Source organism: Apteryx mantelli, chromosome 1 (genome assembly GCF_036417845.1).
Source record: "Apteryx mantelli isolate bAptMan1 chromosome 1, bAptMan1.hap1, whole genome shotgun sequence".
Classification (NCBI taxonomy): domain Eukaryota; kingdom Metazoa; phylum Chordata; class Aves; order Apterygiformes; family Apterygidae; genus Apteryx; species Apteryx mantelli.
In genome coordinates, this window is record NC_089978.1 from 48,080,913 (window position 1) to 48,105,172 (window position 24,260).

A 24,260-nucleotide genomic window follows, 5' to 3' on the forward strand; every position below is an offset into this window, starting at 1 on the left:
AAAGCTAGCTAATTTATACTAACTGTAAATACCCAAACGAATGAACCAGGCAAACCAGTTCTGATTGATCTTACCCACGTGTTGCCTCAGCGGCCAACGTACACTCAATCCCAGGGAAGTAACTGCGGGAGGGCGTCCCCGTCCCGAGGGGCTCCGCGAGTTGGCAGACCCACTGTCACCCACGAAGAGCCAAGGACGGCCTCCGGGGCCAACCTGTTTGTACCCTTCAGGGGAAGGTGGAGGTGGAGTCGCCAGGCCAGTTACAGTTCTCTTCAGGAAGGCGCAGTCCTGGCTCTTGGCTGCTGCCGTGTTCAACTCTCCTCCGTCATTGCTATGACCATCGCACCCACAGTCATGGGCTGGGGGGTGGCCGAGCACCCCCAAGGGCAGGCTAGCTGCCTCGCGCACTCTTCAGCACTGAAGAAAGGAGTTTGAGTGACTGTGAATGACTGCTTGACTCTTGCAGTGGGGGTCCCAAGGAGAGATCCCATAGCTGGGCTAGGAAGGAGTTAATTCCAGACCGCAGTGATTAACACTGCCCCAGCTGTGAAAGCAAGTGTTGTCTCTCAAGGTCCCGAGGAGGAGGAGGAGATAATTCCAGACCACAATAATTAAAACAGCCCCAGAAGTGAGAGCAGGCTTTGTCTCTCAAGATCCTGACCTTCAAGCAGGCCTTATCTCAAGGTCTTGACATCCTCCTTTTCAGAGTGTGAGGCACAGGAGTGCAGACTGCTTGTAACTGGCACAAGATAGGAGGGGAAGCTGGGAGCATCCCCCCACTCTCTCCATTTGCCAAGACTTCCAAACACTTGAAAAGATACTCCATAGAGAATATTTCTTAGCTTGATGAAAAGACTGTACATACCCACAGACTTGCTGCATTTGAATTGTTTCATCTAGCTCATTAGCTAGAGAAAGTTTATTTATTAAAATAATTGGTGGATAATTTATTTTCTTAATAAATACCTTTAACATTTTTTTTGGCTATATTCTTCCTGAGCATACTAAAACTCTCCCCAGAACTTCCCTACAATAAAGGGAGTAGAGAGATTTGTGTAGAAAAGAGGTGGTGTTTAGTTTTGTCCACAAAACATTTTGCTAGAGAGAATTATTAATAAAGGCATTTATTGACTGTGGGGGAAAAAAAGGTTAAGTGAATTTCAGTATTTTCCAAATCTGATCCACTGGCTCTGCACTCTGTCATTTCTAGTAAAGTTTGCAAAACAACAACAACAACAACAACCAGAATACAGCGCATCTCTCTGCTTCATGTAGTTCTGCAAATTATAACTCCTGTTTTACACTTCTGTAATTTGAACTTATATTTGAACAAAAATTCACTGGTTGTTATACTCTTTTTTCTGGTAAATTAATGAAATTATAAATCCCAATATACAAATTTGCTGGTCGTTTTAACTGAATTTCCATCATGCTTGAGAAACTTGTTGTAAGTAAGTGTCACAATCTCATTTGAAGTCATAACCACAAGTCTGAAAGTCACCTCTAAACTCCGAGTTGCTCTCATGGGCTTATTCTCACGGTGTATTTAAAGAGCATCTGAGCTATGTCTGACAGTGTGTTTGTGGATAATGTGTTCACAGATGTTTCTCTGGTCTTTAACAAAATATTGACCAAATAGCAATGTCAGAATCTGACCCTGTTCTAGTTAGAGCCATATAAACTTCAATTAGAGCTAATTCAGGCAGGATGGGTGTACTTGGTAACTAACAAAGTCACAAAAGGGAGGGTTGGAATGAATCTCAAGAGATCATCTTCCAATCCACCTCTACATCGAGGTGGGATAAGAAACCTTGGACAGACATCGGAAAAAGAACCTGGCAGACATCAGTGTAATGCATTGGTAATGATTCCAGTGAAGGAAATTCCACAATATTCTTAAGTAGGCTGTTTTAATGTTTCAGTACCCAGTAAGCTTCCTGTTAGAAAGTTTTCTTTCACTTAAAACAAAAATCTTCGCTGAATATTTACCAGACTTCTTTTACCCTTTTTTTTTTCTCAGTGGACTAGCATTGTTGCTCAGCATCATCTTCCTACTAAAATATGCAGATTATATTTCTGTATCATGTGTCTGCATAGGAAACACTTTCACATTAAAGCCAAGCCAATCTGAAGATCAGCTGCTGCCAGAATGAACCACTCTGCTCTTTTCCCCAGCTCACCTAGCCTCGTGTGACTGTGATGAACCAGATCAGAGAATGAAGTGGAGACATTTTTGGTTCTTTTGTAAAATGAGTTTTCTGCTGACTTAATTCATTTAACCAGCCCCTGGGGAGGACATCAGACAAGTGCCACTTTTTTCATTGGCTTAGCTGTGATGTGAAACCACACAGACTTCTCTTTTCTAATAAACCTTCTCACACCTTCTTTGCAGGCTGTGTTTTCTAAGCCTCCTATCAGTCTTACCCTCCTCTGAATCCTTTCCAATTTCTCTGTATCTTTTTTCCTATATGGTGCATTTAAAGTATTTCTGTATTCTGAAGAATGTTTAAAATTTGTCATTCAGTTATGAGTGAATGATCCATCAGAAAGAATGGTTAAGGAGATCTGCGTTTGCTCACATGCTGTTCTGCCCTTTTTTCCATGCTTAATTTGTGTATGCCATTACTGTGACTTTGCATACCTGTGTAATAATTGTGCTCACAAAATAGATGTATAAATATGAGTGTGCCATCCTGTGCCACTTTTTTTCAGTTTAAGGAAGGTCATTCTGCTCTGTGTTTTTTCCTGTGTGATCACTGCTCATGTGGCCATTTCATCATGTTTAATTTTAACTTAGGACAATGTCAAAATTCCAGAAGAACATCAGTCAAACATTTCTGTAGCTGGAGAACATCATTTTCCTTAAGTTTCCTTCAGTTTTGCCATGTGTGTACACTGACCTACATTGAGAATATAATACATGACAGATTCTAGGCAATCCTTCATGTAATCTGAACTCTTTGGAGGTTAATGGCTTCATACAAGTATTATGTTGTGGTAATGTATAGAAATAAGATATTAAGATTGGCAGTTTTCTGTCTTTTAGATATTTATAAATACTCTATATTTCCAAGTATGGATTCAGTCCTGATTTACACTCATATAGTTCTCTCAATATGTGACCTAGAGTCTTGAAGTATTTCTTTTTACTCTTAAGACCATCAGCATCTGAAGTCATATAGTCAACTGAGAATTTTAGCTTTTACTATAATAGTTTCTCACTCTTATTACTGTAGAGAAAAAAGAAAATATGAGTCTTGAGAATTCAGAAACAGTGAAGATAAAATAGCAAAGGTCCCAAATGCATTTGGTTCTTAAAGTTGCATTGTTTGTTAATACTGCTGAGGTTGGCGTCTATGCTAGGTTGTCTGCTGTGGATCAAATCCACACTGTAAAGAAGAAGAACACACCAGTAATGACGCATATCCCACTGTAGACTGCAGTAATCTATGAGTTGCTCTGTCCTGTGTAACCAGGCAGAATCCCCAAGGGACGCTGGCTGCATTTGTACTTGCACATTTGCTAATGCTTCATTCTCTTCTCCCTGGCTGCTGACTCTAACTACCTCCTGGCTTGTCCTCTTCCTTCATGTCTGAAGCAAAGAAACCCACTAGCCTGGCAGGAAGGCCTGGGTGCTCCTGGTTGTTCCTTGCAACCACTAGAGAAATAACCAGATTCTGTCTGGTGTAAGCCAGCTTGTTCCAGGCCTCCAAAAGCAACTAGCAGGCCCATCCCTGCCATACTTGTGCACTTTTTCCACTTCTCAAGTCATCTCTGCAATGAATTGGCCTTAGTGCCTCACTGCTGCAAAGCTAATACAGCAGGATGCAAAGCAGTCTTTCCATCTCCGTGGGATCTTATTCCAGCAACATGGGGGAGGGACCACCTAAAGCTCTGATCAGCTTTAGTGAACATCAGGAAGCAGTTTACCACAAGGGTTTAGCTGTTTCAACAAGCCCTACTGGGGGAAAAAAACTTGTGCTGCCCGGATGAGGCACTACCAGAACAGCCAGCTGGAACAGACACAAGAAGAAGTTCCGAAATGCCTGCTCTGAAGGAAAGGATTGCCAGGCTTTACTCTCCTGTCTGTGAGGACTCTCATGTGGCTCTCAGAGCACAGGAACACTGGAGACTTGTGGACAAACTATGGATTCATGGCCCTGCAGGCTCAGAGATGATATGGATACTGGGGAACCTTTGGGCCTGCTCTCTACAGTAGAGGTTGCCTTGTAATCAGATGACCCTGAGGAAGGAGCCCCACTTGCCTTTATACACTGCCCACCTGCTTATCAGAACCTAATGAATTTTTGAAGCTCATCTTTCCATATCCTTACAAGGATTCATCGCAGACTGACCATATCTCTGTCACAGCCCAGATGCAGATTCTGCAGTGTAACTTTCTCCTTCCATCCTACACTCCTTTCTTGAATGTTCCTGAAGCTCCGGCTCCTCCACCACAGGCACCTACTCTAATGGCGATTATTAGGGCTGATGACTGGTTGGATAGGAGAAAGGAAAGGTTCACCTCTTTTCAAGTGCCATCTCCAACAGTTACAGCCACTGTAGTGATCTCATTCCAGAATGATTCTCACACAATCTGACTACAGATCACCATTTTCCAGAGTCAGTGTGGGGTCCACTCCCAGGGCATAAACTAGACTTGATTTTTTTTTTAAGTTATGGCAGGTTGGCGTCCTGTAGTGGTGTTAAGTAAGAGATGCTCCCAACTGTCCAGTGAGAGTAGGAGTGGAGGGAGGAAGGAAAGTTAATTTCTCCAAATAAGGAAGGGATATAATACCAGGTGATTAACTGGCATGCTGAGGGTGGACATAGGCCTCTGAATATTTTTCACTTGGAGTCGGTGAGCATGCTCACCATACCATTGACTCTTGTATCTATCTGGAAGCAGCATCACTTGAAATGACTCTCCAGCAAACACGACTGGCAAGTGATCACAGCTCTTAATTGCCCACTCCAGTTTACAATGTGGCACTTAAATCAGTTGGTAGTTCTTGATTCACTCACCACTCAGTTCTGAGCAGGAATAGAGCAGAGATGCAAAATTAATACATTGGGTCTCATACAATAAAGTCAAATGAGTTTATTACTTTCCTCTCTCCCTTAGCCATGGTTTCTTTCCTGCCTTTCTCATGAACACATGGAGATTTTGCAGAGTTCTGACCACAAGCCCTCTCTCCCTCTCTCGGACACTTGAACATCTCCCCTTTGCTGTTCTACAGTCTCAGTGAGGGCTTTATACCAAATGTACTCCTGGGATACTGGAATGAAAGCAGAGGTGGGATGCAGATACAAAACTGCAAGCTTTGAAGGAGCTGCCATAACGTGCGCTGGCTAGCAAAGGTTTCTGTGCCTATATGAAAAGGCTGTGGGTAATGACAATGCTTGAGAATGGTCTGATCCTAGGAAGGTATGATATGTTTGGGATTTTTGGTTTGGTTTGTGATTTTTCTTTTCAGCCACATCTCAAGAGCAGTCATCAATATGGTGAGCTCCCATGTTGTATCAAACTCCCAAGGCAAGAACTCTCTAACCCAAAGCTAGAAGAGGCAACTCACAACCTTATTACTGAGTCTGAAAGGGACAGGCAGTAGTTCTGACAGGAAATAATGGCACTGACAGGATGAAGTAAGGAGCACAGGACGAGTAGTCCAAGGCTAGTGCCCTAGTTCCTTGCACACACAGCCAAGAAAACAGATCAAGGCAGTTCCTAACAGAGCCTGGCTCCAGCTAGGGAAAGAGCTGTTGCCGCCACTGCTGAGCAGCACCTGCTCCAGATATGCTGGACAGCTGGACACAGCCCCCATCGATATTTTGAGTTGCTCTCTACTGTCCAGAGGACCAAGAAGAGGCAAGGCAAACACCTTTAGCAAGGGAAGTAAGGACAGACAAAAAGCCATATAGCCCCACTTCTGGCACCTTTAAACTACAAGCTCAGAGGAAGGAAACATCTAGTAGAAGAGGTTGTGTAGGAGGCATCTTTAAGTAATTTAGGTCCTCAAGGCTTTGCAGGCAGATATGACTGTGGGGCTGTTTGTTTTTTCCATCTGAACAGTCTGAGCTTCTACTCAGGACCCTGAAGGAGATTATTAGGACTGATTATCCATAGGACAGGAGAGAGGAACAGTTCACCTACAGAAGCACTTGCTTGAAGGCACTGTGGGAAATAAGAGTGACTGAAGCTCAGATGTCCAGCTTGGTGAACCTTGCCTCCAGATGGTTCAGGCACATGTTATCACAGATTGCTGTTCTCTCACACATGATGGATTCACTGCCTGAAATAGTAAAGGCCTGCTTGGAGGTGACCTTGAGAGCCCTATCATTCTCAGTTGAGTCCTGCTACACTGGCTTCTCACTAACTTTATGAATGATGTGGAAAAACTGAAATTAACATTTGGGTCTGAATGCTGGCATCTAAGTTGTCATGCAGTTCACCTTGCAGTTAATTATCTGAATGTTCACTGCATGAACTTGTGAAGCCTGAGGCCACTACTCCTCCTATCTGTAGATAAGATGAAGACTTTAGCCAGGCCCCAGAAGAAGAGGTTCAAATTGACTAAGACATGTATGCCATATATGTACCCACTTCAGCTTATAGTTGTGCCTTTAATCGTTCCCCAGCTCCTGCATGCATGGGAAAGTGCATGCAGGTGCTGGGGAACGATTCACATACTCATGGAGCCTCCCAGAGCTGGAGAGTAGATTAATATGGGCCTAAAGAAGCTTTTGAGCTTTCAGAAGGAAGCTGTTGTTACTCTAAAGGCCACCTATGATAGTTGCAATATGGGACTTGTCCGTTGGCATTGCACATTTCTTTTACAGCAAACCCAAGAGGGGACTCCAGAGCATGATGGCTACTTTTTTGAGCAGTGACTAGGGGCCCTGCCCATAGGGTCACAGCACTGGAAGTTCAATGCCAGCATAGGATGAAAGGTGAGCTTTAAAATACAGAAGTCTGCACTTTATCTGCCACACTCCACTAAGGCCAAGGCCACATCTGCTACCCCCTCTGCCATGCTATAGGCCAGTCCATAGGATGGGCAGCACATCCAGCCCCAAGGCTGACTTTGGACATGGCAGTCCAGCAGCAGCAAGCAGCACACTTGCTGTGGGTGCTGAGGGGCTGTAGTAGGCAAAAGATGAGCAAGGGCTCAAGAGATGGGCTGGGGGCAGATGAGCCAAGCAAGAAGTGAGCCCCAGATGTTTTTTGGGGGAGCCATGTAGGGCAGACAGCCTGGCCTGCATTAGTACCTAAGGGGCAGTGCCGATAGAGTGGCCACAAATCCCACGTGAACTGCAATAGGCAGCATGGACACTACTGCTGCGCTGAACTTGATACAGATTTAGGCTTGACTACAGAGGCTCTCTGAGCAAACCGGCTACACCTCAGTGAGGCAGCTCTGCATATAACTGTTCTGTGCGCTACGCACCAGCTCCTTGTATAACACTGAAAAATTGGAGCAGTTGCATTTATTTCCTGGGGGTTAGTTAAACAGAGGGGCCTCTCCTATCTCAGCCCCCACGTCACAGAAGCATGCTGCCTGCTGCTGAGAGAGCTATGAGAAATTAGCACTAGCTCTCCCCTTCCAGACAGCAGTGATTTATTCAGCTTCACAGCAGCATAATAAAATTAAATGCTGCTTTAAAATTTGTTTCTGGGCCAGGAAGAGAAGACCTATGGAGCTTAGGGGATGGGAACATATGTGTTTGGGAAAACTCCAGGAGGCTTGGAATCTATCTCTTTCCCTTCTACAATTCTCCTTTCCCTGCCCCACAATGATTTCCTCTGCCAGCATCCTAAGAGACAGGACATGTTTTATTCCCATATAGTCATATAGCTTTTCTTCCCTCTCTTCTTTCACCCTCCCCAAGAAGCCATCCACTTTCCCTGATTCCAACAGTTAAGCCTCCCAAATTTGAGGGAAATAGAAGACCCAGGGAAAAGAGGCCCAGACCTTGTCACTGAAGGAGGGAAAGGGACAGTGCAGGGCTGGGTTATGCTTGCAAGACAGAGGAGAGTCCTGTGAAGTGTTATGGCCCAACTGTTGCTACCGGTAGTAGGCTGAGATAGCAGGAAGCTGTGGGGAAAGCAACTTCTCAGCATGAACCACCTTGTTCCTCCTTGTGAGCCCTTCCTTTGGCAGCAGCAGTAGCAGAGGAGAGTAAGCACAAAGCAGCGATGGGTGGGTCAGGCTGCAAAACTTCTGTTCTGTCTTTTCATTCCTAGGCAACATAGAGAGCAAGCTGCCTCCTGCAAGTTGCTACCCAAGGCAGCTGTCTGCTTTTCTTATGCTGTAAAATGGCACTGCATTGCTCCTATTCTGTGCATCATTAGTTGAATAATACAATTCACGCTGCTTCAGTTGTGTTGGAGTTTTAGGATGTACCAAAGCATTTCAGTATTCCTTCATTTGCAGCTCAATGAATTAGTTGGGAAAAAAAATCATGCATCTCCTTTCTTTTCTGACTTTTCCCCAAAGTTTAATAAATTACCATACCAAACCAAGCAAATAAAAAAGCAAAAATGTCCCAAAAGAAAACTCAAACTTCAAAACAGACTTCAAAACTGCCCGGTGTGGTCAATGGAAATAACCAGACTGCAGAACTGAGGAAACCTTCTAATTGTAGAAAGGCTGAATAAGGTTATTTTGTTTTATTTCCTTATTATAGTGAAACCAAAATCATATTGCTACCATTGTGCCATTCAGAACAGTGACTAAAGTTAATAGGATAAGTTGTGTGACTTGTTGTTACCGCTGTCATTGTACATTCTCACTGAATGTGACCTTTAGTAATTTTTGTAAAATAAAAAATATAATGACTCAAACAAGATATTATTTTTCTTACAGCTAGCTCTGTTGCTCCTGCAACTTCCAAGGCCACATCAAGAGGGAGATCTACAAATATTGCAGTGAGAGAAAAAGGTAAATAAAATATTATCCGAGCTCCAGTACTTCTGACACTACCCTTTTTATATGAATAGTTTTAAACCCTTCTGACACTAAAGAATCAACATAAATGACCAAAAGTTATAGAGTCAGACCTTTCATTTTGTGAAATTAGTTATTTTCCTTTTTTTTAATGCTACCTCCATCTGTCTTGATCTGCTATGCTGAAGATGAGTGATGTTAGGGAAAAGTAGTATCATTATATAAATTCTAAAAAATAAGATTCTTAAAAAGGTTATTTTTGTAAAAAAAGACCAATTTAAATCAAATCATTAGCTTTTTTGTTTAAATAGTCTATTAGAAAAGTGTAAAAATATAAACGTTTTATGTATTTACATCTGTTGCCTTCAAACATAACCTTATTTCTGTTTTTGTGATTATTTCTCCATTTTAGAAATGTTGGTGTAATTCTGCCCATTTTCTCTTTAGAGATGAATGTGTAAACACAGTTAGAAATTCCTCAGCGTGTTTTGTCATCTGAAACGTGTAATATCTCACGACCAATAACTACCATGACATGTCATATAATTACACCATAAATCCCATTTACACATTGCCACATTTAATGTGTAATTTTTAGGCTATTTTGCAATATTTCTTGGCACTTCTGAAATCTATTAGAGCTGAAAAATGCATGGTCTACCTGCATATAGCCACAAATGGGGAAAAAAAGTCATTCTCCAGTTAGTGGAGTGCCTCAAAAGAAACCATAGGATGCTAATGGACAGCAACACCTGCGTAGCTCATGGGATACTTGAGTTGCTTCTGGGACCTCAGTGAGAACATCGTGTCTGAGAAGATGCTACAGTGCAGTGATTAAGAGAAAAAAGCTTGTAGCACAGCTTTGCAGAACAAACAATATGATAGCAATAAGTACTCTGTGACTTTTGCAACGTGGTTTTAAATCATTTCAGTGGGCTTATGTTTGGAAGGGACTAAGCAGATAGGAGAGGAGAGACTGAAAGTGAAAGGTGGAGGAACAACTCTGCCAACATGCTCAGTGTCTCCCAGTACCAGTCTTAAGTGCTTCTGCAGCTGCTATCAGGTACATGTTGACTCCCATAAAATTAGGTGGATTTTTCACTCTAATCCTGTTCGTCTTTGAAGGATAAAGTTTTATTATCCATTCTATTTATTTTTCTTGTGTATGCTTTAGCTGTTGCTATAGCCCATTCAGTACAGACAAAAGTTGGGAATGGTGTCTGGGATAAAAACCTAGAAGTTCAAAATCCCTAATAAATAATTCAGAAACAGATTCCTTTATCCCTTAGTTAATATTGAAAATCTGCTTTTCATATAACAAATCTTGATATCCATGTCTTCCCACTGGACTGCCACCACAGGCTTGCTGTTAGCTGTTATGGCCTGACATCTGGGCCTTGCTCTGAAATGATCAGGAAAGGTTTCTCTGCTGAGTACTGTTTTTTTGTGTGCGTGTGTAAGGCACAACAGTTTAGCATAGTGACTAATGTCTAATTTGCACTATCAGAGTTCTACTGGCATTTTCATTACAATTGCCACATCCCTATGTGCATCCACACTAATCTGGGGTCTGCCAATCAAATTCTGCATGCATGCTAATAAAGTTAAACCATGTCTCCAGATGATGCAAATCCTGTAATGGCATCTGGCTGTGTTTTGGCCACTTAATAGAGACACTATGACTACTCTTTAACTAAGAGAGCAGTGTGTAATACAGACTGCCACAGGCTGCCAAAACTGTCAACAAAATGACATTATCATAAAGTCTACATATGATACATACAGAAAACCTACATGATCTCCTAACCCCTGCTGCTACTATTCAGACTGGAGTTCATACTGTGTAGAAGCCCTAGACATCTGCTCCTGACTGTGGTGACCTTGTTTCTTTAGAAAACAGTGTGGGAAGCTATAATGGGGTGAACAAAAGCTTTGGGAACTTGGCTATGAGGTATTCCGGAGAGAAGAAGTGGCATCCCACCATGCACCTTAAAATCATGCCAGAGGTGGATTACAGAGGAAAGGGGGTGGCTATATCACACACCGGTACATACTGCTTTCCAGTGCTGCCATGCTGTGGTCCAGAGGCAGCCAAGCATGGTGTACCCCCTTGCACTGTCAGCAGCTGAATGCTGACAGAAGTATTACAGGTACAGACTGTAGTAACGGTAAGACCTAAAATTAACACTGAGCCGACTAAAATTTCATGGAACTGCAGTGTCTTGTGTTGTTACAGTTTAGGCCGCTCACACCACTCCATAAAGAGTGTCAAAGGGGTTCACTGAGTCATTTAATGTTACACTCTTTGGCTCACCTCAGACATACTTTCTCTACTCTTGGAGTGGTTTGGGCCCACTGGTTCATGGTACGTCAAGTCTTCTGTCTGCTGAGGTGACTGATCTGACTGGAACGACTGATCTGACTGGATCCCACCTGATTATCCCAGTCATATCTAGTCCTGCCATCTTACGATTAGTGTAAGCTAGTCAAGGAATACATTACGAGTTGAAGAGAACTGCATGGATTTTACTTTAGAAATAGCACCACTAATTTATGAAGGGGAAAACAATAGTGTAGACCTGGTGCATTGACATGTAGCAACCTTTACCAGAATGTGGCCTGGTGCTTCCAAGATTTGCTGTGAAGAGTTTGAAAAAAGGAAACAAAGATGTTGTAATTTCTCAGATTGCATTGCAGTTGTCACTGGTTTTGCAAGTAAGTAAATAAGAGAACTGTCAAAGACTTGAAATTTCCAGAGTCACATGTTCTATGATGCAATCATTGCTTTTCTTGATATCTGTTGCTGACAGACAGGCTAGCTCAGTAACTGTTGCTGTAGTGAATACAGGAAGATAGGGCACAGCAGAGTGTAATGATTGTGGTACAGGATCCCAAGATTTACAGTTGTCTGGCTGATAAGAAGATTTACATCAAGCCACCAGACAATTCATTAAGATTCTGTCCCTAGCAGAATTCTCACCTCTTTATTATACTTCAAAAATCTTGTAGAGTAAAAAGGAGCAGGTCCTACATTTGTAAGTTGCTTTCAGATCTTTTACAATAACGGATGTTCTGTAAACAAAACACGTTGGCACCTGACTCCCTTTTTCTCATGTTAACACAGACCATGGACAAAATTATATCTTAAAAGCTGGCTTAGAGCAAAGTAAGCCTGACCTGTGTATTTTGTCATAATTTTTTATGACAAAAAGAACATAAGACTGAGGCCAGAAACTGCTTTCAGTTGCAAACAAACATCTTGCAGGTGTGGGCAGAGTTTATACTAAAATAGCTGTAGGCAAAATAAGACATAACAGCTTAAAAATATGATGTCAGCAGGAGAAAATATCTCTATGGGGCGCTGGTTGTCTAAAGCCTTGTTCTGTAATCAACGCAATTCTATACTGTAGCTACACACGCTGTTACAAATGGCATTTTGATGAACGTATTTTGTCTTTCCATCACGTTTGCTAGTTAACAAATTTTCTGCCCAAAATGCTGAGCCATGGGTGTATTATGTCAAAGGAGAGGAAAGCAGCAGATTTCCTTTGTCAGAGAGGAAAGCCTGTGCCAAACTCTCAGTCAGTGGTTTTCAGTCTTCTTTTATTTAGACCCCTACAAATTTTCCTGTGGAGGTACAGAATTTTGTATAGAAGGCTTTTCCTCCTGCAATGATAATCATCTTGCTCTCCTTTCCCTCCTAGTCTACATTGTACCCCTGCCTCTGAGGTCTGCAGACCACATTTTGAAAATTAGTCTCCAAAGTAATTTAATTTTGTATATTTACAGTTTCCTTTCATTTTTAAAAAGTTACTTTCTCATAATATCTCAGTTCAGTCCTTAGTACTGAAGTTATTATTACAATGTATTGGACAATCCATACTGCAATCAAGGTTACGGAAGGAAGTGACAGTATATCTGAGATCAGCTAGGAGCATGTGACAGCAGTTTACATTTCAAAGCACATCACAAGTTCTGGATGATATTTTAATTCACTTTTGAGTCTTGACATGGGATTAAATGCAGCTGCTGGTCTTCCTGGACCTTTGCACTTGATTCTTACAACAGGTGTCTCAAAGTGTTAGGCAATGTTAGGCAATATAACATTGTAAGCTGTAAGGCTGTAAAGGCCTTGTTTTGAGGGATGATACAGTTACCGATTGTGAGGATGCAGACCTACAGGCTGACACTACGTTATGCCTTCTAGAGATGAAGAGGGTTACGAGCCGTTTTACCCCATTCTGACTGTGGACTTTCCAGTATAATGCCACCTGTATTAGAGCAATCATTAGAGCAATATATTGAAGCAATGTTACATTACTTCATAGTTTTCTCATATCTTTGAGCTGTTCAGCTGTATTCACTGTTCTTTCTGTTGGAGTCATAAAGGGAAATACAAAGGGTCCCATGTGATTCTTGTGTTAGGAAAATTCTCCTTAACTGGCTCTGTGGCTGTTGTGTCTCCTTTGTGCTATCCAGTGGCACAGAGGGTCCAAGGAGACGTTCAAATTTCACTTCAGTCTGACTCTGTCCCAAAGGAGAAGGAGGAAAATGAGAGACAGAAGTAGGAGAAACTAGATTACAAATGGTATCCAAAAGATAATGGAAAAAGAGGACTGAAAGAGAACTGACTGTAGGGTTTGAATATTTTTTATTTAATGTATATATTGTCTTCTAATTTTCTGGAGGAAGGGTGATCTGAAAGAACAGAAGGTTAACAAAATTTTTCCCTTTTTTAATCTCATACCAATTACTTTTTATTACTAACCATTCTAACCGTTGCCAGCCTTGCCAATGTGACCAGTCCCATTACCTGGCCTATAATGACTAGATTTGTAAACTCCAGTATCTGGGTCAGCAATAATTCCCAGCACATCCAGGCTACCTCTGAGGTTTTCCTTAGTGTGGAAATGGGGGGGGGAGGGGGAAGGAGGGAGCACTGATGCACATTCAGGCTTTGTCTCCCCATGGGGTCAGGATTTGGCCAAAATGCACATTTGACAGGAACTAGGAAATGCTGCTGGGTTCTTTTATGTAGATGTAGGTTGTGTATGTATAAGCAAGGGAAAATTGCAGAATATGTGGTATACTCATAGAGAAGTGTGTGTGAGAACTGAGAAGAGGATTAGTAGCCATGCTGAATAGCTGCTCATATTTAGAAGAAAGACAGGTCCATGGTTTTAAATTGAGGCTCCACACAATGCACATTAGCCAGTACAAAAGTATATATGTGCTTGTAGGGCTGGGTTTTAGGAATCTTGGGCCCTGGGCAATTTGGCTACATCCATGGACAGGCACACTGCAGCTTTTGTCATTTTAGCTACTCTTACCCAGTGCAATTTTCAGCCTCAGCTTAGGCACCTGAAGATGAGATGCATAAGCAGAGCTGGCTTGAGGTACAAGCAGAGTAGGCAGATATCTGGGTTAGAGCTTGCTGGGGGACAACTGACTCCCATCTCTTTCCACATACGTGTCCCCTCTCAGATTTTCACAGAATACTGCTAGCCCTCCATCTCCCTCTTTCTGCTCCCACAGCTAGATTTAATTTTGCATTTCTGGGGCAATGAAACTCAGTTTTGTCTGACAGCTGACAATCTCTGAGCTGGAGAGAGGCTGAATCAGCTCAGAAAGGGGTCTGCTGAGCATCAAAGCTGGTGGAAGGAGAAGGACAACCTGCTATGTGGCCAGGGAGTGGGGAGAGAATGGAGCATGGAACAGGACTGTCCCTTTCAGTGGTAGTTAGATCCACTCAAATTAATGTTAAATTGCACCCATAGACCCCTATAGCTCCTTATCTGGAAGAACTCAGGAGTTAGAGAAGGCTTTACCAAATGACTTGAGTAAAGGGCTGGGGGTCCTAAAGTATGTGAGGTAGCACTCAAGCATGTAGGTGAAAGACTGTAAATTTGAAAGATTATACACTTTGATTCCTAATCCAGGAGGTACCGGAACTTCAGACATACATTATGTTTTCACTTCAGAATTACTGAGCGGCATCTATTCATGCACCTCTGAGGTCTGCTCCATTCTTAATGGGCTGAGGATGGATTTCTCACTCAGTACCAACCAAGGTCCAGTGTCTCACAGGTTTAGTTTAACTTGCAGTCTTGGGTTCCCACAGAAGTGAAACCCCTAAGCTGGTGATGGGAGAAGTGCCTCCTTCCTCAGAGAAGCTATCCTTGCCTGAGATGCAGAAAATCTGATAGTAGAAAGCAATCTAACTTATCTGGTCTCTTATAGTGATTCATGCTGTTAAAACACCATTAAATGCCAACAGCTGCTTTAAACCAACATACAGTCTGAAATTCCAATGCCACACAGCTTTCATGTCTGACCTGCACGTATTATGGAGGAGACAGATATAGTGAGAGAAAAAAATGATAACAGGATATTTAAGTTAAAACAGCCTTTGTCATACTGTAGTCTGATAATGGGCTAACTGCTCTCCCCATGGTAGAATTGTTCATGGTGTACTGAAGTTCCCCCAGGTCAGGCTGACACACCTGATGACCTCTTCTCTCCATGTCCATAAGACACTCAGATTAATATTCTGGTTTCTGTCTGCTAATAAACACATTTATCAGCTTACGCATAACACATGAACTTGACTTGCAAAGTCCTGTCACACATGTCTCAGCAGTTTATAGTGCAGTTAGTCAGAGGAAAGTTGAAAATGTTGAAAAAGGAACACTTCCAGGCAGAGGAGGAAATGGGCAGGACAAGATGAGATCAGTCCTAATATGCCCCTGCCCCACACGAACACGTATAAAAATAGTGAAAGACTGATGTTCACTGTTTCCTGGTTGCCAGTCATTCGTTGCTACTCTCTGGGACCACTCGCCATCCATCCAAGATGTGGGCAAAGGTACCGTCTTGTTTCTTTGCACTTTAAGATGTACTTACAGTATAAGCTTTTGTATCTTCACTGTGCATGTTTCTGTAGGTGTGCATCACACTATGGGATATGTAGTTCACCTGCTTTAAATGCCTTGTGTTCCTCAAAACTGTCTTGATGCTTGGCTACAAAGCTCAGTGAGAACTTATCTGAAATAATGGGTACAGTTCGGTCACCATTGCCAGAAAAAATAAATCCAATTGAAACAATGCAATGAAGAGATACTGGCATAGTCAGGGGGGATGAAGAACCTATATTCTAAAGAGAGAGTGGCACAGTTTGGCTTACTTAACCTAGCAAAATAAAGGAAATACTATCACTCTGTGGATATGTACAAGGGAGTAATGGAAGGGGAAAGAAGAGGAGAAATGGAAGAGACAGCTTCCAAAGAGAGGGAAAAGCTATTACAGCAATGCCAGCACAGAAAAGCAAGTGTATGTACAGACTTGTAAATAATGTATGCCTCTCTACAGGAGAAAGTTTATAACTATCAGAGGAGGGAAGTTCTAGAATAGTTTCTAATAGGAGTATTAATAGCAGCTAACAGCTCCAGTCAAGGTGAAGCGTGCTGAGTTTGCATAATGGCTCAATGCTCAATGGGAAAGCAAAAAATGAGAAATATAATTCCCAGATCAGCAGGAGCCAGGAACAAGGAGCCACTGCTTTTCAGAGAGGTGAGATCTTGTCTTGGAGAAAAGCTAGAACTCCAACTGAGTGTGAATTCAGTGGGAGCTGCAAGCCAGGAGCTGCTGGTAAGAGGTAGAGCTGCCAAGTACCATCTCCCACTGAGGTCCAAGCTCAATGAGACTTGGGATAATTATTCTGCTACTCATAGAGATTAAATCTTGCCTCCCCGAGTGACAGTGGCTGCATTGGCCTGAAGTGCCAAATTTCCACTGATTTCAATAGCAATAAAAAGGTGCTATTGAAAGCCAGGTGCTTTTTGCTCCTATTCTTTTATATAACTTGCCAAGTTACATCATCTGCATCTTAAGGACTCAAGTCAGGGAGGAAGCAGCAGAAATAGAGAACAGATAAGAAGGAGACAGGTGAAAGGAAAAAAATACATAAGTTACACTGTGCCATTTCTGGGAATAAGAAGGGGAACAATTCAAACGTCAGTTTTGTTGATGCAATTCATTTGTTGATGCAATTCATATAAGCAAGGACAAGACAACAGAAATGGCCAGCATGCTAAGCAATAATCCAAGCCTAAAAACAAAAAAAGGGAAAAAAATAGACTATTTTTTTTAATATTTTCTTTAAAGGAAGAGAAGGCTAAATATCTTTTTTTTTTTTCTCTCTCATAGACAGTTACGGGAAATTTTGCCAATGTGATTCATGGTTTGAATGCAAACCATTTGACAGACCAAGTCATTCAGAGAAGCAAGCGAATGATTCTGGATACTCTTGGAGTTGGACTTCTGGGTACCAGCACTGAGATCTGCCACAAAGTGATACAGTACAGCAAAGTAAGATGTTTGGTATTCATAGCATACCTTCAGGTTTAGCTATAAAAAAAACAACAAAAAAATTGTGATACTAGGGGGAACTTTTTCATGGTGAGATTCTTTTGAGGATGGAGGAGGAAGAGAGAGAGAGTGCTCTACCCATTGGAAAGAGGGGAACATCATTGCTTGAGTTACTTAAGCTCTGGATGGGTAAAAGTCTAGGCAACAAACAGTATGCTAAGACTCTCCACTGAAAGCAGAACACAGTTAACTAAGAATCCCTTTCTTTCTTTCACATACAAGATTTTATGAAAACAACAGCAAAGCAGACATTACTTAACACTAGACTTTCCAAAATAAGGGACTGTTAAATACATGGAAAGTTAATACTGGGTTATTTCCAGTCCATAAACATAATTATTGTCCAAGGTACTGGTCATGTTTCTCCTCCAGTCTCATTCTACTTAAACAAGAGGAATACTTGACCCTGAGTAGAAGCCTTCCCAACTTAAGAGCGCATCAGTGCAAAGGAGTTTAGCCCATTGTTTTATTTGTAATACCTGGCTAGTCGGACTCAGGCTCCAGAACTGTGTGCCAAGAAGTCTCTTCATACAGCAATCTGCCCCTTCCCAAACTGTGGTAGTTTATGCACTTGTATTGAATTTCATAAAGATCTCTTCATTGGCAAAGAGGCCTGCACAGCAAAAGGAAAGGAAAGGTGCCCTTTATAGTGTGGGGATGCCAGCATCAGGAGGCCGTATATCATTTACCCAGGGTCTACTAAAACTGAAAGAAACAGAACCTTTAACTGGAGACCCTCCCAAATAAGATGATGACAGTCCTGAGGGAATTGCTGATGAGCTTTTAGAGGGGACACCAATGGTCAGAGGTGTTGTGAAGGTACTGAATGGTCAGGCCCACGGTATGGTCTGCTCCCTGTGATCTGTTTGAACCCTTGACATAAGTCCTCAGGAAAAAGAGTTTCTTTTAATACTTTCTGATAGAATAATATATTGCCATTTTCATTTCCTATGAAAGGGAGCAGCTGAGTCCCAAAAGGGTATGGTCTGATCTCATTTACATCAGAGATACAGTATACATTTATTCTTCGGTTCAGGATTTTGAATTAATTGATGTCAATTTGTTTCAGATCTACAGCTCAGATATATCCAGTACCACCTGGGGCCACTTGGATTTCCGACTTCCTCCTCTGTATGCAGCTTTTGTGAATGGAGTGGCTGTAAGGGACTCTCTTTAATTTGCTCTTAAATCACGCTAATTGATTCCATCTTCCTTACAGAAAGAACAGAATGCTCCTAAAATCTTAGTTTACTTTATTCTTTTACCTGAGGTCTACCACAAAATTTTCCTGGGCTGTTCTTCTAGTGTACTTCAGCCTTCTTCCAATGACACCAAGCTCAAAGCATGAGATAATACATATCTGATCTAAGTCAACAGCATCCCTTACCATTCATTTGGGACTTGGGGCTGTTTTCAAGGTACAAGACTCTGCAGCTTGTTACAACCTTGTTACAGCTACACAACAATGAGATAATCTAGCTCTCACTGATTTCAGCAGGATCCAAATTTCATCCCAACTGACCAAGTATAGTTACTGAAAAACACAAATACAGACATACGCGCATATACATATACATAGTACTATCACAAATATATCACAAAACTATTTAATTTTCAGTCATGCAGTTTGCAAAAGCCAATTATACATTTTGGACACATACTTTATCAGTAAAGCAATAACTGACTCCTCAGAATTTTGCCTAAATTCAGATCTAGGCTGAAATCAATGAATACGCCAGAAGTGGCATAGACAAATTTGGTAATTATGCAAAACTAGGGAAGGCAACCATCCAAGGAAATGATATATTAAGCCTGTCTAAATTGGTGTGACAACAAGATCAGAGGTCAAATTTGAGACCTCATTTTCAATGTAGAAAAAATTATTTTGGAAATGAGATACAGTACCTTTCAGCTCCTAGCAATCAGTGTGATATTCAAATCTGGCTGCTAACATATATATGATAATTTCAGTTTACATCTTGGTCATAGGTCAATTCTAAGCACTTATTGAAGACTCAAGGAACACAGCTTACTGGGTATTAGACACAACTTTCTATATCCCACGCTGTAGGGTATCTTCACAGCTAGCATCAAATTCTTCAAGGTGGGCACTAGGTCTTCTTCTGTCTGTTCAGAACCAAACTCCTCAGCAGCTTGATCCTGAGGATGACAGAATTGTGTATTCCCAGAGTTACAGGGCAAGATCTGAGTGCTGGGGAGCATTACAACCTTCCTTGCTTGTAGATCTATGAAACAAGACACATGTGAATAGGCATGAAAGTCAGTTCTGGTTTTGAGGCATTATGGTTTTGTTAAAAATGCTGTTCCTGATACTTGCAATTACTTAGGACATTTGGGGTTTTCTGGCAGACTCCAAACAATAACAATACTTTTCTACACTGCTGGGAACAGTTGGCTGTCAAAACAGCAGCAATATGCCATGCTGGGAACACCTGAAAACTTCCAGAACAGCTGGACTCTGGGTGTGGGGAAGAGGGATCCCTCCAGATGCTCTTAAGGGCTAAGCGGCTCATCTCAGTTTTAAGACTGTAGACTCCTGCTCCCAGCCACCCCAGTGAATCTGGTTGCTCAAGTGACAGGTCAGTTCTGCAGTGTGGAAAATTCAGGCTAAAGCCTGATGAACATTTGCAGGCTTGTGCCTGTTGTCATACTGCTGTTCTGCACCAGAAGAGTTATTCCGATACAACTTTCAGTTAGAAATACAGACTTTTATTACCATAATTTTACTGGTATGAGCCTTAATGTCAGCATTAGTTGCATCACAGGGGAAGTAACTTCATTATACTTAGATATTGCTTTCAGGAAGTGAAAATAGATATATCTACATTCACATGCTGGGTCTAGAATTGCTGCTTTAATTATACCATCTAATTACAGCAACAAAAATCTGTTGTAGGAAAGATATCAGTGTCATACTGATTTTAGACTAGTGCAACTAGGATCAGAATTATGCCTTTTTGATGCAAATTTTATATTGCATTTCTACTTCTCACCAAGCCATGTTGGGAGTAAAGTACTTAAAAGAAAGACTTTTTTTTTTTTTTAAAGTTTTGCTTTCTAAGGAAAATGAAGTCCTTCAATATTTTTAAACCAGTTACAGAATTTTCATTTGATTGATCTGATCTTGCCAAGGCAAATAGATGATTTCTGATGACAAATCAAAGTTTCTCTTTACATTAGGTGCACTCAATGGATTTTGATGACACATGGCACCCGGCTACACACCCGTCTGGGGCTGTGCTTCCTGCTGTGATTGCACTCACAGAGGCCTTTTCTCAGAAGAAAAAAATCTCTGGCCTCGATCTGCTCTTAGCTTTCAACGTGGGAATTGAAGTGCAAGGCAGGTTGCTACACTTTTCCAGCGAAGCCAGGAACATTCCAAAAAGGTACACAAAATACTTCAAATAGTAAGCCGAGTGCAAGTTTTTTCAGGGTTAATATACTTAATTAAATGCCGGTAAAAATACAAATGGCACAGTTGATCTTATTTTCTATGTTGTTTGTCCAGAAATGCTCAGTATGCCTTAACTATGAGCAGTTCTACTTCTCAATTGTTTTCTGGGAAGGACCTATTCTAAGTGATGCTACTTCAGTTTAACCTGTTCTTAGGGAAAAGGGGCAACTTTTTCCACTAGGATGGCCCTTAGTGCTAGCCCTTGGATTTTTTCATTTGTGGTCCAACTCAACTTCCACTGTAGCGAAAGGAAATTGGAGCTTGTGTATACCGTGAATTCATGTGACTTTATGAAATACAGTAATGAAAGAGATTTTGTTTTCTCAGGTTTCACCCACCAACTGTGGTTGGTACAATGGGGAGTGCAGCAGCCTGTGCTAAACTGCTAGCTCTTGACCAGCTGAAATGCAAAAACGCCTTGGCTATCGCTGCCTCATATGCAGGTGCCCCACTGGCTAACGCAGCAACCCAAACGAAGCCCCTCCACGTTGGCAATGCAGCGAAACATGGTCTGGAAGCAGCTTGCTTAGCATTATTGGGTGTTCAAGGAAATGGACAGATCTTGGACATGGAGTCAGGGATGGGTGCCTTTTATACAGATTACAACCCGCAGACCCTGCCAACCTTACAGTCATACCCCTGGCTGTTGGACCAACAAGACGTTGCCATCAAACGCTTTCCTGCTCACCTTGGAACACACTGGGTGGCTGATGCAGCGTCTTCTGTTAGGAGGAAGCTCATAGAGCACAACAACTTGTTCCCTCTTGACAAAATTGAGAAAGTCATTGTCAAAGTCCCAGAGGTCAGATACGTGAACAGACCTACCCCTAACTCAGAACACGAAGCTCGACACTCCTTCCAGTTTGTTGCATGCTCTGCTTTGCTGGATGGCAGCATGTCGGTTCAGTCCTTTGCCAGTGAGAACATTCATAGACCAGCCTTACGGGAGCTTCTCTGCAAAACACACCTACAGCATCCTCCTGATAACAAGCCCAGCTTTGAGAATCTCTATTGTGAAGTGAGTGTTACGCTTCAGGATGGCTACACATTCAGTGATCGCTGCGATACATTCTATGGGCACTGGAGGAAACCTCTGAGAAAAGAGGACTTGGAGAAAAAATTCCAATCCAATGCCTCCAGAGTCCTCTCTGCAGAAGCCACAGAAGGCATTCTAGAGACTGTGTATAATCTGGAAAAAGTAGAGGACTCTTCTGTATTAAGTACATTTTTATCAGGACAGTCAGCTACAGCACTTTCAGAGAAACTGCACTTACTTTGAACAATATTCCATCACTTTAGAGCCCAACTTACAGCTAGATGCTATTCACAAAGCTTATAAAAATTTCAGGAAAATCTCTTATTTAGTGATTCAGGAACTTTTTAATTGGACTCTGTAACACAAGAGCCATGCTCAGTCCAATATTGTGTTTTTTGACTAAGTAAATAATTTAGAGATTATGTGCACAATTCAGTCAGAGAGGCTGAACAGAATATCCTCTGCTCGCACAGTCTACTTCAATTATCTTTCTACCTCTAAAGGCAGAGCACTGCTTGCATGCTACAAAAAATGCCCCTGCTCTTCTGCCAAAAAAGTCTACACATTCTGCTTCCGTTAAATAACTTTATAAGGGAGAAGCAAATTCTGGAGGAGTATGGAAATGTTGTCTCTGTGAGAAACATCACTGTGAGAAGGACAGAGAGAATAAAAAACTTCAAATACTTATTTCTGTATATTTAGCACAAGAGCCTCCTTGAAGAGGCAACCTACTACATCAAGCTTTGACGTTTGTGCTAAAATAAACACACAATACAGAGTAGTAGCATTTGATACTCTGCAACACCTCAAGCTTCACTATCAAGACTGGTCTTGCATTGATGAGGTAAATAATAGTGTCCTTCCTGATCACATCAGCTGCAGAACAAGAGGAAGAACTCTAGATCACTAGTCATAAAAGCATTATTTCCCTCATTTGGCTGCTCTATGGTACAGGTTTGTTCTCCACAATTTGTTTCCTGCTGTATTCGTATTTCAGTTATGAGGCACTGCCTCTACAAGACATTCAGCCCCACTTTCCCTAACAGTGTCCACAAAGCTGACCAGTAACTGTAAGGAATGTGCACTTAGGCTGCTGTTCCAGGTTATTTATTCCTAGTAGGTAAGACCTATTTTAAGGCGAGGCAGGTTATGCTAGTGCTGTATTTTCTGGATGTGTAGATGCTAGTGTAGTCCTGTTAAAAGATATACTCTGCTCTCGTAAACAGCTACAAGTTTTAATAAAAACTGCTTCTGTTACAAGTTTACGCTCAAGCTGTTTTTTTACAACAGATACTGGCTGTCTCTCTACTTTCATATTCATCCAGTACTGATTAGTGATGACATGTTTTGGCTATTAATTCACAGAATCACAGAATGGTTGAGGTCGGAAGGCCCCTCTGGAGATCATTTAGTCCAACCTCCTTGCTCAAGCAGGGTCACCTAGAGCATGCTGCCCAGGAACCTGTCCAGATGGCTTTTGAGTAACTCCAAGGATGGAGACTCCACAACCTCTCTGGGCAACCTTCAGGCATTCAGGCACTGAAAAGCATGTGCTACAGTACATTTCTTATGACAGGGACCTGTAAGTATTAGAAGACTTCTTATACACTTCTGAAACAATTAAGTTTGAGTACAATTAAGTACTATCAGCTCACCTTGATAAATGAATTCCTGTAATCTTTAGTTCCCTCAAGTCCCATTGCATTTAGGTGGAATACAGGGCACTCCATTCCTTGAGAGACTGTGCTTGTAAGAGAGGGTAACTTTTGCCCACATATGTAAGATCGAAGCATGTGTTCTAGAATATATAAAATGTACCTAACTTTGGAGCACTAAAATATGTATGCAAAAGTTCACAAAATAGAGCTAATTTGTTTTACTAACCAGACCCCAAATTACTTCATTTACTAGAGCAAAAGTAGTGTATTTTCCACACAAAGAGTGTGTGTACTTAAGTCTCTGACTCTTGATTTATAAAGCTGGTTTATCTAGGAAGTTCTGAAGAAAAATTTCAGAAGCCTATCAGTTACACTCGCTTAAAGACTCACAAGGAAAAAAAATTTTTTTTTCCTTTTTTCCCTTCTGATTATTCTGATAGAATTGAATTGAATTACTCATCTATACTGAAAGTATACAGATTCATTTACAGCCATCTCACCTGTAATTATATGTGGGTAACATCAACTGTCAATTGCTGATAAACATTAGTGATGTGCTGAAACCCCATTAGGCAAGGAGGATTCCTACTTTGTCTTACCAAGACTGAATACATTCAAGATTTAGAGGGAAAAAAACACCTTCAACAGACGTTTCCTAATTTAAAGGAAAAAAAAAATAGGATCAAGTTGCAATAACTATTTGATTTACAGATTAA

General features: G+C 41.6%; 1 protein-coding gene and 1 long non-coding RNA gene across 4 annotated transcripts; one reads left to right on the forward strand and one right to left on the reverse strand.

The window, feature by feature from the left end:
* Window positions 1-15,761: 15,761 nt before the first annotated feature.
* Window positions 15,762-23,836, forward strand: ACOD1 (aconitate decarboxylase 1). Its single transcript, XM_013951336.2, has 5 exons — window positions 15,762-15,813; window positions 17,154-17,315; window positions 18,445-18,534; window positions 20,577-20,782; window positions 21,178-23,836. Exons 1-5 carry the CDS (start codon window positions 15,802-15,804, stop codon window positions 22,127-22,129), a joined length of 1,422 nt encoding a protein of 473 aa, XP_013806790.1. The 5' UTR covers window positions 15,762-15,801; the 3' UTR covers window positions 22,130-23,836.
* LOC106491684 (uncharacterized) lies at window positions 18,969-24,247 on the reverse strand. 3 transcript variants are annotated; one of them, XR_001293807.2, is made up of 3 exons: window positions 24,045-24,247; window positions 21,539-21,613; window positions 18,969-19,621 (listed from the first exon to the last, which is right to left on the reverse strand). It is a non-coding gene; the product is annotated as an uncharacterized lncRNA (long non-coding RNA). The 3 variants fall into 3 exon arrangements; XR_001293808.1 differs by lacking the exon at window positions 21,539-21,613; XR_001293809.1 differs by lacking the exons at window positions 21,539-21,613; window positions 24,045-24,247 and adding an exon at window positions 21,676-21,757.
* Window positions 24,248-24,260: the final 13 nt, after the last annotated feature.

Coding starts and splice junctions, on each gene's coding strand:
- ACOD1 (XM_013951336.2), top strand. Junction 18,535..20,576: donor CTTTTGTGAATGGAGTGGCT/GTAAGGGACTCT, acceptor TCTTTACATTAG/GTGCACTCAATGGATTTTGA. Junction 20,783..21,177: donor GCCAGGAACATTCCAAAAAG/GTACACAAAATA, acceptor TTGTTTTCTCAG/GTTTCACCCACCAACTGTGG.